At 41.1% G+C, this 14,595-nt stretch overlaps 2 protein-coding genes across 5 annotated transcripts; one reads left to right on the top strand and one right to left on the bottom strand.

Annotated features, from left to right (window-relative positions):
- Nucleotides 1–1,226: 1,226 nt before the first annotated feature.
- il17d (interleukin 17d) lies at nucleotides 1,227–13,899 on the top strand. 3 transcript variants are annotated; one of them, XR_007038941.1, is made up of 3 exons: nucleotides 1,273–1,816; nucleotides 3,438–3,809; nucleotides 13,457–13,899. XR_007038941.1 is itself a non-coding variant. In XM_047370082.1 (2 exons), the coding sequence occupies exons 1-2, from the start codon at nucleotides 1,512–1,514 to the stop codon at nucleotides 3,757–3,759; spliced, it is 606 nt and encodes a 201-aa protein (XP_047226038.1). In that variant the 5' UTR covers nucleotides 1,227–1,511; the 3' UTR covers nucleotides 3,760–4,435. The 3 variants fall into 3 exon arrangements, 2 of the variants coding, with proteins under 2 accessions (XP_047226038.1, XP_047226037.1); XM_047370082.1 differs by lacking the exon at nucleotides 13,457–13,899 and having other exon boundaries at nucleotides 1,227–1,816; nucleotides 3,459–4,435; XM_047370081.1 differs by lacking the exon at nucleotides 13,457–13,899 and having other exon boundaries at nucleotides 1,276–1,816; nucleotides 3,438–4,435.
- eef1akmt1 (EEF1A lysine methyltransferase 1) lies at nucleotides 5,015–14,200 on the bottom strand. 2 transcript variants are annotated; one of them, XM_047370080.1, is made up of 5 exons: nucleotides 14,075–14,200; nucleotides 10,862–11,095; nucleotides 9,369–9,451; nucleotides 6,038–6,327; nucleotides 5,015–5,951 (listed from the first exon to the last, which is right to left on the bottom strand). In XM_047370080.1, the coding sequence occupies exons 2-5, from the start codon at nucleotides 11,006–11,008 to the stop codon at nucleotides 5,818–5,820; spliced, it is 654 nt and encodes a 217-aa protein (XP_047226036.1). In that variant the 5' UTR covers nucleotides 11,009–11,095; nucleotides 14,075–14,200; the 3' UTR covers nucleotides 5,015–5,817. The 2 variants fall into 2 exon arrangements, with proteins under 2 accessions (XP_047226036.1, XP_047226035.1); XM_047370079.1 differs by lacking the exon at nucleotides 14,075–14,200 and adding an exon at nucleotides 13,925–13,947.
- Nucleotides 14,201–14,595: the final 395 nt, after the last annotated feature.

Raw genomic sequence — 14,595 nt, 5'->3', positions numbered from 1 at the left:
TTGTCTGTCATCGCCCTCGGTTTGATTTAAATTCCTCTGGAATGGTGCGCCACGCAGCTCTGTGCGCCCAGATTTACGCACACATCATCAAATCGCTCTCTGTGACATTTTCCACGTTTTAAACAGTAAGGATGAGATCTAAAGCTTTAATCAGTATTTTATCCATTTGTCTGAGCTTCTGCTGGCAACAACTCGGTGCTCGGTGGTTTGGTCTGGCCTCCCCAGCAGCCCCACGCCGTTCCGGACACTTTGCCCTTTGTGGGGTGCCTTGAGACAACATTGTTGTAAATAAGCGCTATATAAATAAATAAACTGAAACTATCTGTGTAGTTATGCTACTATAGGCTTAGGCTGCGGGAGGACATAATGACCACTTTCACCCTCTTCGCTACATTCTCACACTACTCTCCAATGTTGCATTATTTGCTGTTATTTCAGTTTTTAACTTTGTTCTCTCTTTTCTCTTCCTAGAAGCTACATCTGGCCTGACTCTGTGTCTACCTGTGACACCTTTCTGGAGAGGGGCATCGTCCAAGCTTCTGCTAGCAACAACATAATGCTCACCCTCTACCGATGATCCATATAGCCCTATCTTTTAGTGTTTAACCCTTTCTCTCTCCTAGACATGGCAATTGACTGAGCTTAACTGTAACAAACTCTATGTGCTCTCTTTCAGACTCTAACCTTGAAAACTGGCTCAGAGTTGATCTGTTCTTTCTTTCTAGGTGAAACGACTAAAGGAACTACATCCATTAACATTTACTTTTCCTTCCCATAGAAAGTACTCCTGGATCAGTGCTTCTGTGTTCTTTTTGTGTCTCTGCTCTGTTCTCTGAAACCCCCGTCAGTTGTGGCAGATGGCCGCTCACACTGAGCCTGGTTCTGGTTCTGCTGGAGGTTTCTTCCTGTTAAAAGGGAGTTTTTCCTCTCCACTGTCGCTACATGCATGCTCAGTATGAGGGATTGCTGCAAAGTCAACGCCAGTGACTGTCCACTGTCTCTACCTGCTCATCCGGGAGGAGGGAATGCTGCAAGTCACTGACTGGACGCAATCTGCTGGGTTTCCTTAGATAGAAAAACTTTTTATCCAATTTGAATAAATAACTGAATCTGACTGAACTGTTCAATAGTTAGGATTAATTGGAATGTATGTACCTGACTTTTGTGAAGTGCCTTGAGACAACATGTGTTGTGAATTGGCGCTATATAAATAAAACTGAATTGAAATTGAATTGTGGCGAACGTTAATCCTTGCGATACAATGGATACGATGAGCCAAAATGTTTCTGCTATTTTCCTGGCAGCGCGCCTGTGACTCGGTTTGTTTGTCTGACCTAGACTGGCGCATCAACGCTCCGTGAACGCATCACAAATGGCTCCTGGGAATAAAACAGCGTAGAAAACTCACTGCTGAGTTCAGATCCTAAGACAAGAACGACGAGGTGCTCTAAACTGTGCGACACGTGGTCTGACTTTTGGCGCAACAAAACGCAAAAAAAAAAAACGCAGCGATGCAGCGTCGGATCTGCGTCCTGCTGCTGCTGCCGTTGGTGCTGCTGCCAGCCTGGCCGTCTCTGCCGGCCAGCGTTCGGAAGAAAGCCAGCAGGACTCGACCTTGTCTGGACCTGCCTGAGGAGGTTTTGGAGCAGATGTTCGGAAGGCTCTCGGTGGGGGTGATGAGCGCCTTCCGCCACGCTCTGCAGCTGGAGCCCCGGGATAAACTTAACCTCACCTGCCCGACCGCAGCGCCGACCCTGACCGACACTAAGACCCGCCTCCCGGTCAACCTGCGGAGCATCTCCCCCTGGGCTTACAGGTAGGGCAGCTGCAACGGAGAAATAGACTCTTTAAAGTTTTGTAGACAGCTGTTGGTTCTGTTCTGATTCAAAACAGTATAAAAACAAATAACAAAGATGAGGAACCATTGCACAAACATCCGGATTAAATCTAGTTGCTAGTCATTTGTCACAGCAATCCTATTTTCATCCCAAAGCAGAGTCCAAATTGATGTTAATAAAATGCAATTACAAACAATCTGAGGGCGTTTAGTAGGATGCATTGGAATTAATCCATTCATCCAACAGCTTTGGAACCAGCTGCCTGAAAACCTGAGATGTGCAGAAACTCTTCTCTTTTAATTTATGACTGAAAAAATTACTGTTTACACCCTGTGTATTAAGGGTGCTATACAGATAAACTTGCCTTATACCTGCTAAATCTGTGGAGGATCCTGGTGGGGCTTTCAGTCTATCACAGGGCAACACACACTCAGACCTGCCTGTTAAACCCGATGAAGCCGTGTTATTTTTTTTGTTTAAACACAAATCAGTCCTAGTTCCAATAGTGTTTCCACTTGAAAAATATTCTTTTATGTCTTACCTTTACACAGATACCAAATGTTTGCATGTAGACTTTATAACTGTGGAGCTATACTTGATTTATTTGAGGGCATGTAATTTCAGGTGGAAATTGCTTCTAAAATCCTGACGGATTAACAGGTTAAAGGGCCAAATAACCAAACAGTCATGCTTTTTGTATATGAGTGAAAGCTATGGTACCTGGGGATAACGCACACATCCACGGGAAAAACAAGCAAACTCCATTCATAGCTGCAAGGCAACCCCATCACCATCCTGCTGGAAGAGTTGACGTAGAAATGTAGTGAATCACTAGAGGTGATTCTTGTTTTAATGGGCCCTTGCACACTTTTAGGGTATTTAATTTAAATATTACAACCAACAAAATGTTGATCTGTTGTCAGCTGAGATACAGAGTGGAGGTTTTACAAACCACAAACTAGGTTTCCAAGCAGTCTGTAATCATTTAAACAAATTGGTCCAAGTTTAACCAGTTCACTATATATATATATGTTTATGTATGCTCATAATAGGGCTTGTCTCAACATAAGGTGGTTTTAATTCCAAAAAAACATCAAAATGTTTGTGTTGCACAATTAGAATGTCAGTTTTATAAATATTAAGTCCAGATTTCTTAAAAATATTTAAATAACCCTTTACTTACTTCACTTACTAGAAGATCATAGACTGATAGATACCACCCCACCATGACCTAATAGGGGGTAAGAAAATAGATGGATGACAGGTTGTGAAGCAGTCAACATCTTCAGCATTTTTTGAGCTACTTGTGGTGTACAGCCATGTTTCCTTGCAGTCCTACCACTATGCACACCTTAGGGGGCAAATAAGCAGTAGAAAACATGAATGCAAGAGACATTTTCTTTTGCTTTTTGCCTAGTGGTGCTCCCACCTCTTTAGGCCATATCTCCCATATAAAAACAAAACGCCACATTATGCATTATTTGATTACATGTGGGGAATTAGAATTTCAGACTGAAAAAGAGAATTACAGCTACTTATAAATCAGTTAGCTTCTCAAAGAAAAAGCACCATACCTACTGTGTTGAATCTGCTTTCCAGAATCTCGTATGACCTCAACAGATATCCCCGCTACATCCCTGAGGCCTACTGCCTGTGTAAGGGCTGCCTGGTCGGGCCGTACGGGGAGGAGAGCCAGCAGTACCGCAGCACTCTGGTCTATGCTCCCTCCGTCATACTGAGGAGAACTGGCTCCTGTGTAGGTGGACGGCACTCCTACTCTGAGATCTACGTCTCTGTGGCCGTGGGATGCACCTGTGTGCCTCTGATGGAGAAAGAACGAGATGGTCGGAGCAGCAACAAGAGCCTAGAGGGAGGAAAGCCCAAAGCTAGAAAGATGTTCTCTCCTGGGAAGAAAGCCTGATGGAGGGAGGACACAGGGACATCAGACCTTTGACAGGCAGAATTATTAAAGTAAGGACTCTGGACTTCTTTTCAATTGAAACATATAACACTCTTTGGTTTTTAACCTGAACTTTAACCCTTGGACTTGAAAATGACAACTTGGAGGACTCCATTTGTAAATTCAGAAACAACTGGAGGTAACTGGTTGCAGCAGATTTATTTTGGGATATCAGACTGAGGGAACTTAAAATATATGCACTTTAAAAAAATTATTTTAGTGAATTTGCTTTACACTGAGCTAAGCCTCCGTCTTGTTTTTTTCTAAATTAGAAATATTTTAGTCCAACCTGTCTTTGTACAACGTTAGGAGACACATCTGAATGCCCCGATCAATGCTGCCATCTACTGGTTCAAAAAGTAGCTACAGCTCAGTCAGCGACTCTTATTAAACCTGAGAAAAACACCAAGGTTTCATTAAAACATCCTAACATTAATTATTTCTGTCTTTCTCTGCCTCTTCAAAAGGAACAATCAAAATTTGTAAATCATTTGTTTTCTCACAGTACAACTGTTAGGAATAACCTTAATTAAAATGCTCATAGCTGTTTTTCCCTTTTATACTATAGTGAAATAAATATAAGTTCTAATGTTTCCCTTTTCTTACAATAGGATAAGAAGCTCATAGACATACAGCACAAGGATAAATGGCCCAAGGATTGTCATAAATGACCTGAAGCTGGGGCACTGGGTTTGATAGTGGAGTAGCTTGTATAACTGGGTTGATTAGAAAGCTACAGCACACTTAGATTAAGGATGGACACCCGCTACTAAATAATTAACAGATAGACACCACAATGGTGACACATAGTCTACTGATAATCACTGAGGGAAGGAACATCCATTGCATTGGAGTGCCAGATATAAAACTACATGTGACCTTCTATCGAGGCTCTTCGTCATCCTCTAACAGACGGTCCGAGACAGGAGCCTCAGCGCTGATCTCTGTAATCATTCCTCTGCCTTAATTTAGATTAAAAAGAGCTAAAAGTTAGAAACTGGTTGAGAGTCGTTCCTTTAAGAGTCTTTAGATAGAGTGGTGACTGTTTCCAGGGTCCAAGGACCGGTGGAGCTCCGAGGCGTCTAACCGCCAACAGGGTGCGGTAGCTTTGGACACAACCATGTTTTACATGTTGCAGGCTAACACAAAGTAGGTGGAGTGTAAGGAAAATTAATAGTTTTCAAAAATCTTCACAAATAAAAGTATGAGATCAGCATGCATCTGTGGTCACCCCCCTTTACTCTGATACCACTACTACAAAATCCTTCAGAAATCAAGAAGGCATTGGGTGTGAAGACCTTAGTAAGACATTATCTACAAGATGTTTTCATGTTTTCAAAACTTTGTCTGGTTAAACAATCTTTCATTTCTTATCATGTATCAATACTTGGAAACTTTTATATAGCTTTTGTCATATTATACCTTAGATGTGTTTAATACATTTGATTCTTCATCTCAAACAGAAACATTCAGGACATTCACAGACTGAGACGTGCATACTGGGGAACAATTATCTTGTTATTTAAATGGAAAAAAATTTTTTCTATACTTTATCAGATATAAAGTGATTCAATTCCTAACGTATAAATGCTGCCTTTCGTGACTACTGTTTTCTGATCTTTGTGAAAGACTTAAATAAAAAACTACCACAACTTGGGTTTTGTCATTGCAATTTGCACCTTTTCAATAATCAATTTAGTGAAGAACACAAAAGAAATTGTTAAATGTGCATATTTCAGATTTCTCTTTTGAGGTAGATCCAATGGGAAAGAACAGCAAAGACAGCTGAGATATGCATCAAATTTACACGATACAAGTTGGAAGCATTTCATTTTTTCCTAAAATAGTACAAAAAAACAGTAATGTCTTTATTTATTTGCAGTTGCAGATTATGGTTGCATTAACTGATTTCATGAGTACTAAAAATGTCCACTTTCTCTGTTTCCCTGCCCTCCAAAACAACCCACGGCAGGACCTTCCACCTGGAAACAAAGAGCGAATGGCCTGAGGCTCGGATCCTCAGCTCCACAGTAGGCTGGAAGGATAGTTGATGAAACATCTGAACTCATTGGACAAGTTCCTGTTGTGTTTGGGCAAAAAGCTGCACATTTTTACGTCCAGCAGTTCTTTGGCAACGTTCTCCATGATGGCTCCTGTGGACAGAACCAGAACGCATTTCTGTTCATTTAAAACGTAACAGAATGTTAGATTTCCTCCTATGAATTCCTCTTGTACTCACCTGTGCAGAGCAGCACTTTGCCTTTGCTCAGGTACTTGATGGTTTTGGCCACTTTGCTCAGACACTCCTCAGACAGGTAAGGCGGGTCTGCAAGGACAATGTCGAAGCTCTGCGGAGCCACGCTGGAGGGGAAGGACAGCGGCTCGTTGTAGTCGTAGAAGATGAAGTCGTCTGCGTAGGTGGCGAAGCGGCGGTCATACTCCAACACGAAGGCCGACACCCTGTCGGACCCGTCCACCACGCCCTGCTTCAGCTTCTGGTACACACTGGGCGCGCTCACGCATGCTATCCTGAGAGACCAGGGAAACAAAGAAGGATGAAAAATATATAGAAAAATCACTCAAATGCCTTAAAAGACAAGTTTAGAGACGTAAAGCGATCATCTTGTTGAAAACCTGAAGAAAAGCATCCCCACAGGACCGAGGTGTCCTGTAGGGCTGGTGTCTTGCTCCTTTTAAATTTGTCCCAGCTTCAACACATCTGAGTTAAATTATGAGGTCATTTCCATTACTAATTACTTCCATTACTGGACCAAGTTGTTTTCAAAGGTTCAACAATCTTGACACTCTTCCATAGATATCAGATTACTGCAGGGCAAGATTAATAGTTTTCCTGTCAAACAGATTCTCCCACCTGAGCTGTGCTTCTCTGCAGCTCCTCCAGAGTTATCATGGACCTCTTACCTGCTTCTCTCCTTGCTGGAGCTGCCAGTTTAGTTGGACGGCCATGCCTTGGTATTGCAGTTGTACCATACTCTACATCTTCAGTTGATAGTCTGAACCGAGCTCTGTGAGATGTTCAAAGCTTGACATATTGTGTTCCAACCCAACCCTGCTCCATAACTTTATCCCTGACCTGTTCCTTGTTCTTCATGATGCTTTGCAAATGTGTGATGAGCGGGGGAGCAACAACAGAAGGGGGTGTGCACAAGGTGGGAGGGTACGTATTAGCGCAGGATTAGCTGTCCAAACCATCGTGTTCAGTTTCTAGTGAATGCAGTCAGCCCTGTTCTGGCAGGCGATGTAAGCCTTTATGCCTGGGCAAGGAATGAGATACCTGCTTGCCTCCATTGTTTGGGAAGAGACTCTTTGGAACATCTCAGCAGCTGCCCAAAGGTGCTTGCAGATGGTCACCATTGATGGTGCTATGACCAGGTGCTTAAGGCAGGGGCGGAGAGCATAAACATAGCCAATAGCAACAGCAAACACCATCATGGCCAAAGCAAGGGAACTACCTTCATGAAAGAGGGAGAGAGATGTTAGTCACAGCCCAGAGCAACGACAGGCATCTGAAGCAGCTGAAGTTTCCTCAGCACATAGAAACTTCACTCTGGACATGATCATCACTAAGGCCACCAAACACCTGAACATGCTGAAGAACAGATAGGGGAAGCCAGTGAGAGGAAGTGTTCCAAGTACCAGGTTGGAGATGTGCAGCGGCCGAGGCTGGAAAACATTCTACGGACCCACAGAAGTGAGCTGCAGAAGATCAGCTGGCCGCTCCTTCTGCAGAGTTCTCAGCTGACTGGGCATTGCATGGAAAGTTAAATAAAGGGCCATAAAATCTGCAGGCGAAGCTGCAGAGAAATCCACCAGGGGGCTTTAGCTGACGAGGTGCTGATCTGCAGGTTGCTGCTGGGACGCAGGTCGGGGCCTCATCAACCCTGGCAGGGTCCCCTGGGTGAGGGTGTATGATGTTAAGAGACTTGAAACCACTGTTACAGGATAAAGCACTGATGCATCCATGAGATGTTTCTTACTAAATACAAAATGCAAAGTGCAAAGATTTAAGGAGTATTAATATCCAGGCAAGGCACTGTAATCTCTCATGCCACAAGAATCAGCTGGTCTAAACTTCAACCAGGATCTGTTAATATATAAAACCTTGAGAAAAATGAAACCATAACTTAGATTTAAATAGAAGGTAGGAAGGATACTCAATTATTGCTCCCCTTAACCAAAATTAAAGCATAAAAGGGTCTTTTGGCCTACAAAGGAAGTGCTGCCATCTGCAGCATTACATGAGTATTACATCTGTTTGGCTCAACTTCGAAAGCACAAATGTGATGAGAATATTTTACAAGTATTCGTCTCCTTAATAAATCAGATTCCATAAACGAAGCAAACAGGTTAACAAGCTGACACCACTACCTCACCGTATTCTGAGGGAGCGTTCTTCAACCCCAGTCCTTCGTAATTTAGGTGTCTCCCTGCTGCTGCACATCTGACTTAAATGAATGGGAGATTAACAAGCTTCAGCAGCATGTGATGCTATGCTGAGGAGGAAATGAAATCATCTGACTCTGGCGTGCAGGAGCAGAGACCCATCTAAAACATGATGGAGAGGGTCCTGAGGACCAGGGTTGAAGACCCCCTGACCTACAAAAAGAAAGATGTGAGGGAATATACAAAGTAAGTTAAAATTGCATCAATGTTAGAAAATGAAGCAGCTGATAATTTAGTTTGAACATCAATAGATGTTCATACAGCAAACAATGAATCAGTTTAGAGCTAAATAACATTATTCTTAGAATCACCATTATCCTGTTCTAGTACACACAAATGTTCATTTTTGAACAGTTAACTATTAAAAACATAATATAATATAATATAAGTCAAGATGAGGGTTGTTTGTCAGATTAAAAGCACCCTTTGAAAATAACAACCATTAAGTAGGTATTAAGCATATTCTTCATTAAGTCCATGTTTCTGTATTAAAAATGTATTTATTTATTGGTCTGATGTAATATTCTAATCCTACATGTTTTTTTATTATCATGCAGAAAATCATCATAATTAACAGAAATCAAGGCTTGTGTGGAATTAATCTTTATAATGTGTTTCACTTGGATAATTCAATTACTGAAATTAATTCACTTTTCAATAATATTCTAATTTATTGAATATGACTGTATGCGATATGACTTCTTTTATCTATAATATAATTCAAAATGACTAATAGAAATTCAGAACCCTTCATTATTTTCAGCTTTTTGGGTTTTTACAATGAAGCAGATCAGCATCCCCCATGTTTCCTGTCGTTAGAAGCACAGAAAGACAAAATAATGATTTTTATGATTTGTTTAGTGAATTTAGTGGACTGTTGTAGTAGATAATCTAAACGTATAAAATAGTGGAGCTACTCTAGTTTTTCGGCTAAAATATATTTTTAGAAAAACAGCCAGACCAGCCTTGAAGACCCAAACTAAAGTGGTTTGTTTTCTGAGTTTGTGTCTGAGAGATCATTTTCACTTCTCTGAGTGTTTTGCTAAAACCTGGGTCTAAACTGAACCCAGACGACGTGTAGATGCTGTTGTTCTGTGCGCCTTTACCTGCCTCCCTCTCCGGCTTCTCGGACGACCTCCTCTGCCAACAGTGCCGCCGTCTCGTCATTGTACCAGAACTGGCTCATCCGCTGGCGCATACAGAACCAAACAAGCAAGGGAATCAGTGTCAATACAAGCTTAAACCCCCTCCATTATGTGTTTGGCTCATTTCTTCATCATTTTCCATATTGCCAGGACGATCGTGAAATCCAGTAGATATAAAGCGTTTACGCACACCTTTAGAATGGCAGGATGTCCAACCTTTTTCTACCTTTCATGTGATATTCTCTGTACAAATAACCCAAAAAACAAGCTGCTATGGGGAATCAAATCTAAAAAAATGTAAAAAGGTACAATACCCTGGTCATAGGAGAGTGCACACCCTCAAACCATTCTAATACTCTATCATTCAGCACTCTCCTGATGGGAGCTGAGCTGACGATTTTAGCTAAAGCACTAATCTGCATACAAAGGATAAAAAGGATCTCGAAGTCTAAATGTGTCAGTGAAAAGAAAATAAATACACCATGGCACAGTGAAGACACAGCCATCAATAACAGAGGAAAATATAGGATGACACAGACATTAGAGGAACTGGACCTTTCTCTAATATTCCTAAAAAAGGTCAGGCAGGCTGCTAACAGGAGGTTATCTCTGGGCAGAACTGACTGAACAACAATCTGCTGTATTCTTCATGTCTGGACTAAGAAGTAAATGAAACCTCCACGCATGGATAAAATTGGCCAAATTCTTGAAGTGAAATTTCTTATTTTAAAAGAGGTATGTTTGGCAACAAAACAACACAGAGGGTTAGCAAAAGAAAAGGTACAGCAGATTGCAAATTGCATCTCCCATCCACTTCACAGAGTTTCAGCTCCCTGCCTTCTGGACAGAGATTCTTAGTCCCAAAATACAGCTTTATTTTTAAAATGTCTCGTTTCTTTTACTTATTTTTACCGGAGTCTGGTTTTATTCCCTGCATATCTGATTATTTAATGTATTGATTATTAAGCCTTGCTCTCCTCTTCTGTGTCCTTTGACTTGATTTGTGGAGTCTTGAGCATTTTGAGTACTGCTATATTTTATGGTTCTGGTTATGCAAAGATCTTTCTTCTTCAGTGTGTAAGTGTATTTCCAACCCTGCAAAACAAATCTACCTATTGGTACAAAGAAAGTAACCTTGAGCATGTTGGTGGCAGCGTCATGCTGTGGGGTTTACTTCTCTTCAGATAGAACGTGGGGAAAATGTCAACATTTTCAAATATGAGTGCAACAAGGGCACTGCTATTTGTTTAGTTTTTTTCATTTTCCCTGCAAGAGATTTTTTTAGTGAAATTATATAGGATATACATCAAAAGGAAATGTAGAAAAAGGTTTTTAATGATTTATCAAAGTCTCATATTTTTACATGACAAATACCTGGCAATGTGACAAGGATGTGGCACTGAGAGCGGGAATCTGATGAGTGGGCAGGGGTGGTTAACAGCATTAAAACCTACCCAATCCTCCTCCACTGCTCCCACAGCAAACGGGTCCGACTCCATCCTATCCTGATCAGGACGGGTCCTGGTCTCGTGGTAAAACTCCTGCAGGGCAGCCAGAGTGTGAGCGGACAGAGTAGGAACGTCGTCATCAATGTCACTCATGGCTGACGGAACAGAGGAGGAGGAGAAGGATGATCAGCTGGACAGAAATCCTTTGGTGAGAGATGAAGTTCTGCAGGAGTTGAACACCTGAAACATGAGAGGAGGAAAACATCTGTAATAAGTTTTGAATCTATGATCTCAGTTGTAGAGACACGGAAACAGGCATAACTTTAAGTGCAACCCAAACAAACAGATGCAGCGTCTGGTGTGAAACCTCTAGCTTCTTTCTGTCTACCCAAGTTATTCCAGAGTCTGCGTCCAAGTCCAGCTTGTTGGGAACGTTCTGCTATGATTCCTGTCACACTTTCAAACAAGTATGCTGTTTTTCAATGATTATGGATTCCATTCTTGGAGTGATTTTAGCATAATATGATCACAATGCTAATTCTCGTGTTTAAAGTATTTTAGTGTTCTGGAGGATCTTGCTGAGATTTTGTGAGGAATTCTCTCTTCGTCTTTGATAAAGTTGGTTGAGGCTTTTCAGACGAGGGTTTGGCGCCTGGTGCCAGCTCATCATATGAAGCGTCTCCTGAAATACACGTCTCCAAGCGTGGATGTATCCAGAAACTCAGGAGGACCTTAAAAGCTGGACACCTGTGTCCCATTATGAAGTGGATAAGTAACATGCTCACTTATCAACCATTATACTGAGACTGGATCCTGCCTGGGATCCAAAACAGTCTTCCATCCAAACATCCAAGTCAGTGCACAGACACCTGTTCCTCCCTCTGAGACTCCACGCCAGTCACGGAGACGTTGGCCAAGACTCCTTCGAAAGAAAAATCGGGTTCAACCGCCACCATCTGGTTGTGAACCTGAAACTGAGCTGACGTTCCCATGGGCACGAGGTGGGAAAAGTCTGCGTCACTTTGCTGATTGGGAACTGATCGGGAAGAGCCGATGTGGAAGAAAGAGAACTTCCAATCCTGCCATTCCTCTTAGAGAAAACAACAATCAAACAAAGCGGAGATACTTTCATAACAGGTTTCACAAAAATCCGATAAAACCTCGTAAACTGTTGTTTGAGCAGAAGATTCCAGAATGTTCCCTTACTACTTCAGACCCTTTGGTTCTCACCAAGATCTTAGTTGTTTGTCTTTAAATTTGTTTAAGTTCAATTCATTACTTGTAATTCACATCAGAATAGTAATTGACATAAGACTTGAAACGCTATTCCAGGCATCAGGAAGAGAAATCCTTGTGATAAACACCTTTTCCCTTCAGTTCCAAACTGGAATCAAGCGCTTCAGATTTTATAGCAGCTGTCGTCAACAAACTGGATTATCAACAATTTCAGACCTTCTTGAAACATGATCTTCCCTCACTGTAAATGTTTGATAAAGGTTTTGTTGCATCACCATGAAAATCAGCAACTAAATCAGCTTCAATTTATGAAAATTACATTTTAGTAAGGAGTGTCCCAATATTCCGAAGGGTTTTCCCACATTTTGATTCAAGTCCACCTAAAACATGAGAGACACAAACTTGGTAAAGAGAAGCTCCAGTGTTTACGGTATGTGTTAGGGCTGCACGTTAGATCGGCATCAACACTGGTATCGGTCCGATTAGTTAAACTGGTCGGATGTTAACGACCAATGTTTATTTCCATCTGGTTGTCGTTTGTGTTTTTGCAGGGGAAGGGGTTGTATGTGACAGAGATAGTGATGCAGCACAGGATTGTGGGGTGTTTAACTGAAACAGAGGAGCAATGTCAGCGGTGTAGTTGTTTTATTACAGTGTCGAAACAGTAGAGAAAGATATAATTATTTACATATATAAATATATAATATCGGCAATTATTGGTTATCCACCATGACAGCAATATTAATATCAGACATCACTACTGGCCAGACTATAAAATACCACAACATGTCTAACCATATGCTAAAGACATACAACATCAAATCTCTGTGTCAATGCATGAATGGATCAAAACTTCCTCCAGCTCCAAGCAGATAGGATAGTGCATCTCATTTTTGGTCAAAACACAAGGATAATGATCGGCCCTCAATTTAATTCAATGGGGCTAAAAACCTTGTTTTATTTTGGACGTAGACCTAAATTTGAACAAGGTTACTATAATATGGATAAGATGAAGGGGTTCCCATCAATACAAGACAGAAAAACCTGTGCATGCTTATATTTTTAGTAAGATGGATAATCACAATGGTGTCTATATGGGTCTCTGTAAAAAAAACAAAGTAAATCAAATCTATCAATCAGGCAGCTACAGCTCATCCAAATACTGCATGCCTAGACCAGGTATATTGATTAAATACATCAGTTCTTAAATCACTGAACTGACTCCCTGTTTGTCAAAGAATAGATTTAAACATTCTGCTGTTGCACTAAATAGTCTTGGGCCAAAATACATTTCTGATTTGCTTGTTAAATATGGATCATGTAGTCCTCGGATAATCAATAAACCTGCATATACTGTGTTCCCAGCCAGGACCAGAACCAAACAAGATGGAGGCACCAATCAGTTTCTATACGCCTCAGCTGTGGAACCAGCCTGCTGAAGACCTGTGTGCAGAAACAGTTGTCTCCTTTAAATCAGAACTGAAAACATTATTGTTTACTGTAGTTATTGATCAGAGTGTCACTAATGAACAGTTTGCATGGTCACCAAGGAGTGACTGAACTGTGAGATTTACAAAAATCTGAATTTGAACTTTTTTTTCCTACAGTTGCTGTAATTTTTAAAATAAAATGATGCTCTTCCATCAGTACGATACTTAGTTCAAACCCATCCATGGCGTTTTGTTGGGTCATTATTTAGAAGGAATACACAAAGCAATGAGCAGCGGCCTCTTTTCTTCAGGAACCTTCTAGTCTGTCCGTGTATGTTTGAAAGATGCTCCCATTAGAACATGAGTATTTCTGCTCAGAATAAAACCTGGGAAAGTTAAACACCTTCTCGTCGGGACACCGGATGGCAGTAATCAGGGAAGCAGTAAAACGTATTCGATCCCAGAGAAAAAGCCGCTAAATATATTGTTTTTAATCTTGTTAAGAGACCGAAACGCCACGACCTCTTAATGCATTCGTCTCAGGTAAACATACCTGATTAAACACCTCACTCCTACTGTTGCTGTCAACACGTGAATGGTCGCCGGAAGATGACGTAGCGCAAAAACCACGGCTACCGTAGAGGGTCAAACCAGTCCGTATATTTATTGAGCCACATCATTAACGTCTGAGATGATACTCATAGCTTTAGTGACTTAGCGGTTGTTTCATATTTTAATTATGTTCTTACTAATTCTGCAATATTTTTACCTTTATTTGAACATGTCTGCTTTGGTTGTAAAGCACTTTGGTTAACCTTAGTTGTTTTCAGACTATTCACATAAATGTGACTTAGACATACCATTTTACTGTATACGCCAGTCTTTCAGGAGTTTTTATTTTGTAAAACATGTTTAAAGTTTCATTTCTTATGTCTACACAAGACACTTAAAATGCTGCAAGTTCCAACACAAATCAAGTGACTCAAAGCTGTTCAAATGAAGGCAATATTCACAAATATTAAAAAAGCAATACAGATAAATGCGCAGTATCATATATGTTTCCTGCAGTACTAT

The sequence above is a fragment of the Girardinichthys multiradiatus genome, chromosome 7 (assembly GCF_021462225.1).
Source record: "Girardinichthys multiradiatus isolate DD_20200921_A chromosome 7, DD_fGirMul_XY1, whole genome shotgun sequence".
Taxonomy (NCBI): Eukaryota; Metazoa; Chordata; class Actinopteri; order Cyprinodontiformes; family Goodeidae; genus Girardinichthys; species Girardinichthys multiradiatus.
This window is presented reverse-complemented; position numbering and strand designations above follow the sequence as displayed.

Coding starts and splice junctions, on each gene's coding strand:
- il17d (XM_047370081.1), top strand. CDS start 1,512: ATGCAGCGTCGGATCTGCGTCCTGCTGCTGCTGCCGTTGGTGCTGCTG. Junction 1,817..3,437: donor ATCTCCCCCTGGGCTTACAG/GTAGGGCAGCTG, acceptor TCTGCTTTCCAG/AATCTCGTATGACCTCAACA.
- eef1akmt1 (XM_047370080.1), bottom strand. CDS start 11,008: ATGAGTGACATTGATGACGACGTTCCTACTCTGTCCGCTCACACTCTG. Junction 9,452..10,861: donor GAGCAGTGGAGGAGGATTGG/GTAGGTTTTAAT, acceptor TGTATGCGCCAG/CGGATGAGCCAGTTCTGGTA. Junction 6,328..9,368: donor GAAGCCGGAGAGGGAGGCAG/GTAAAGGCGCAC, acceptor CTGGTCTCTCAG/GATAGCATGCGTGAGCGCGC.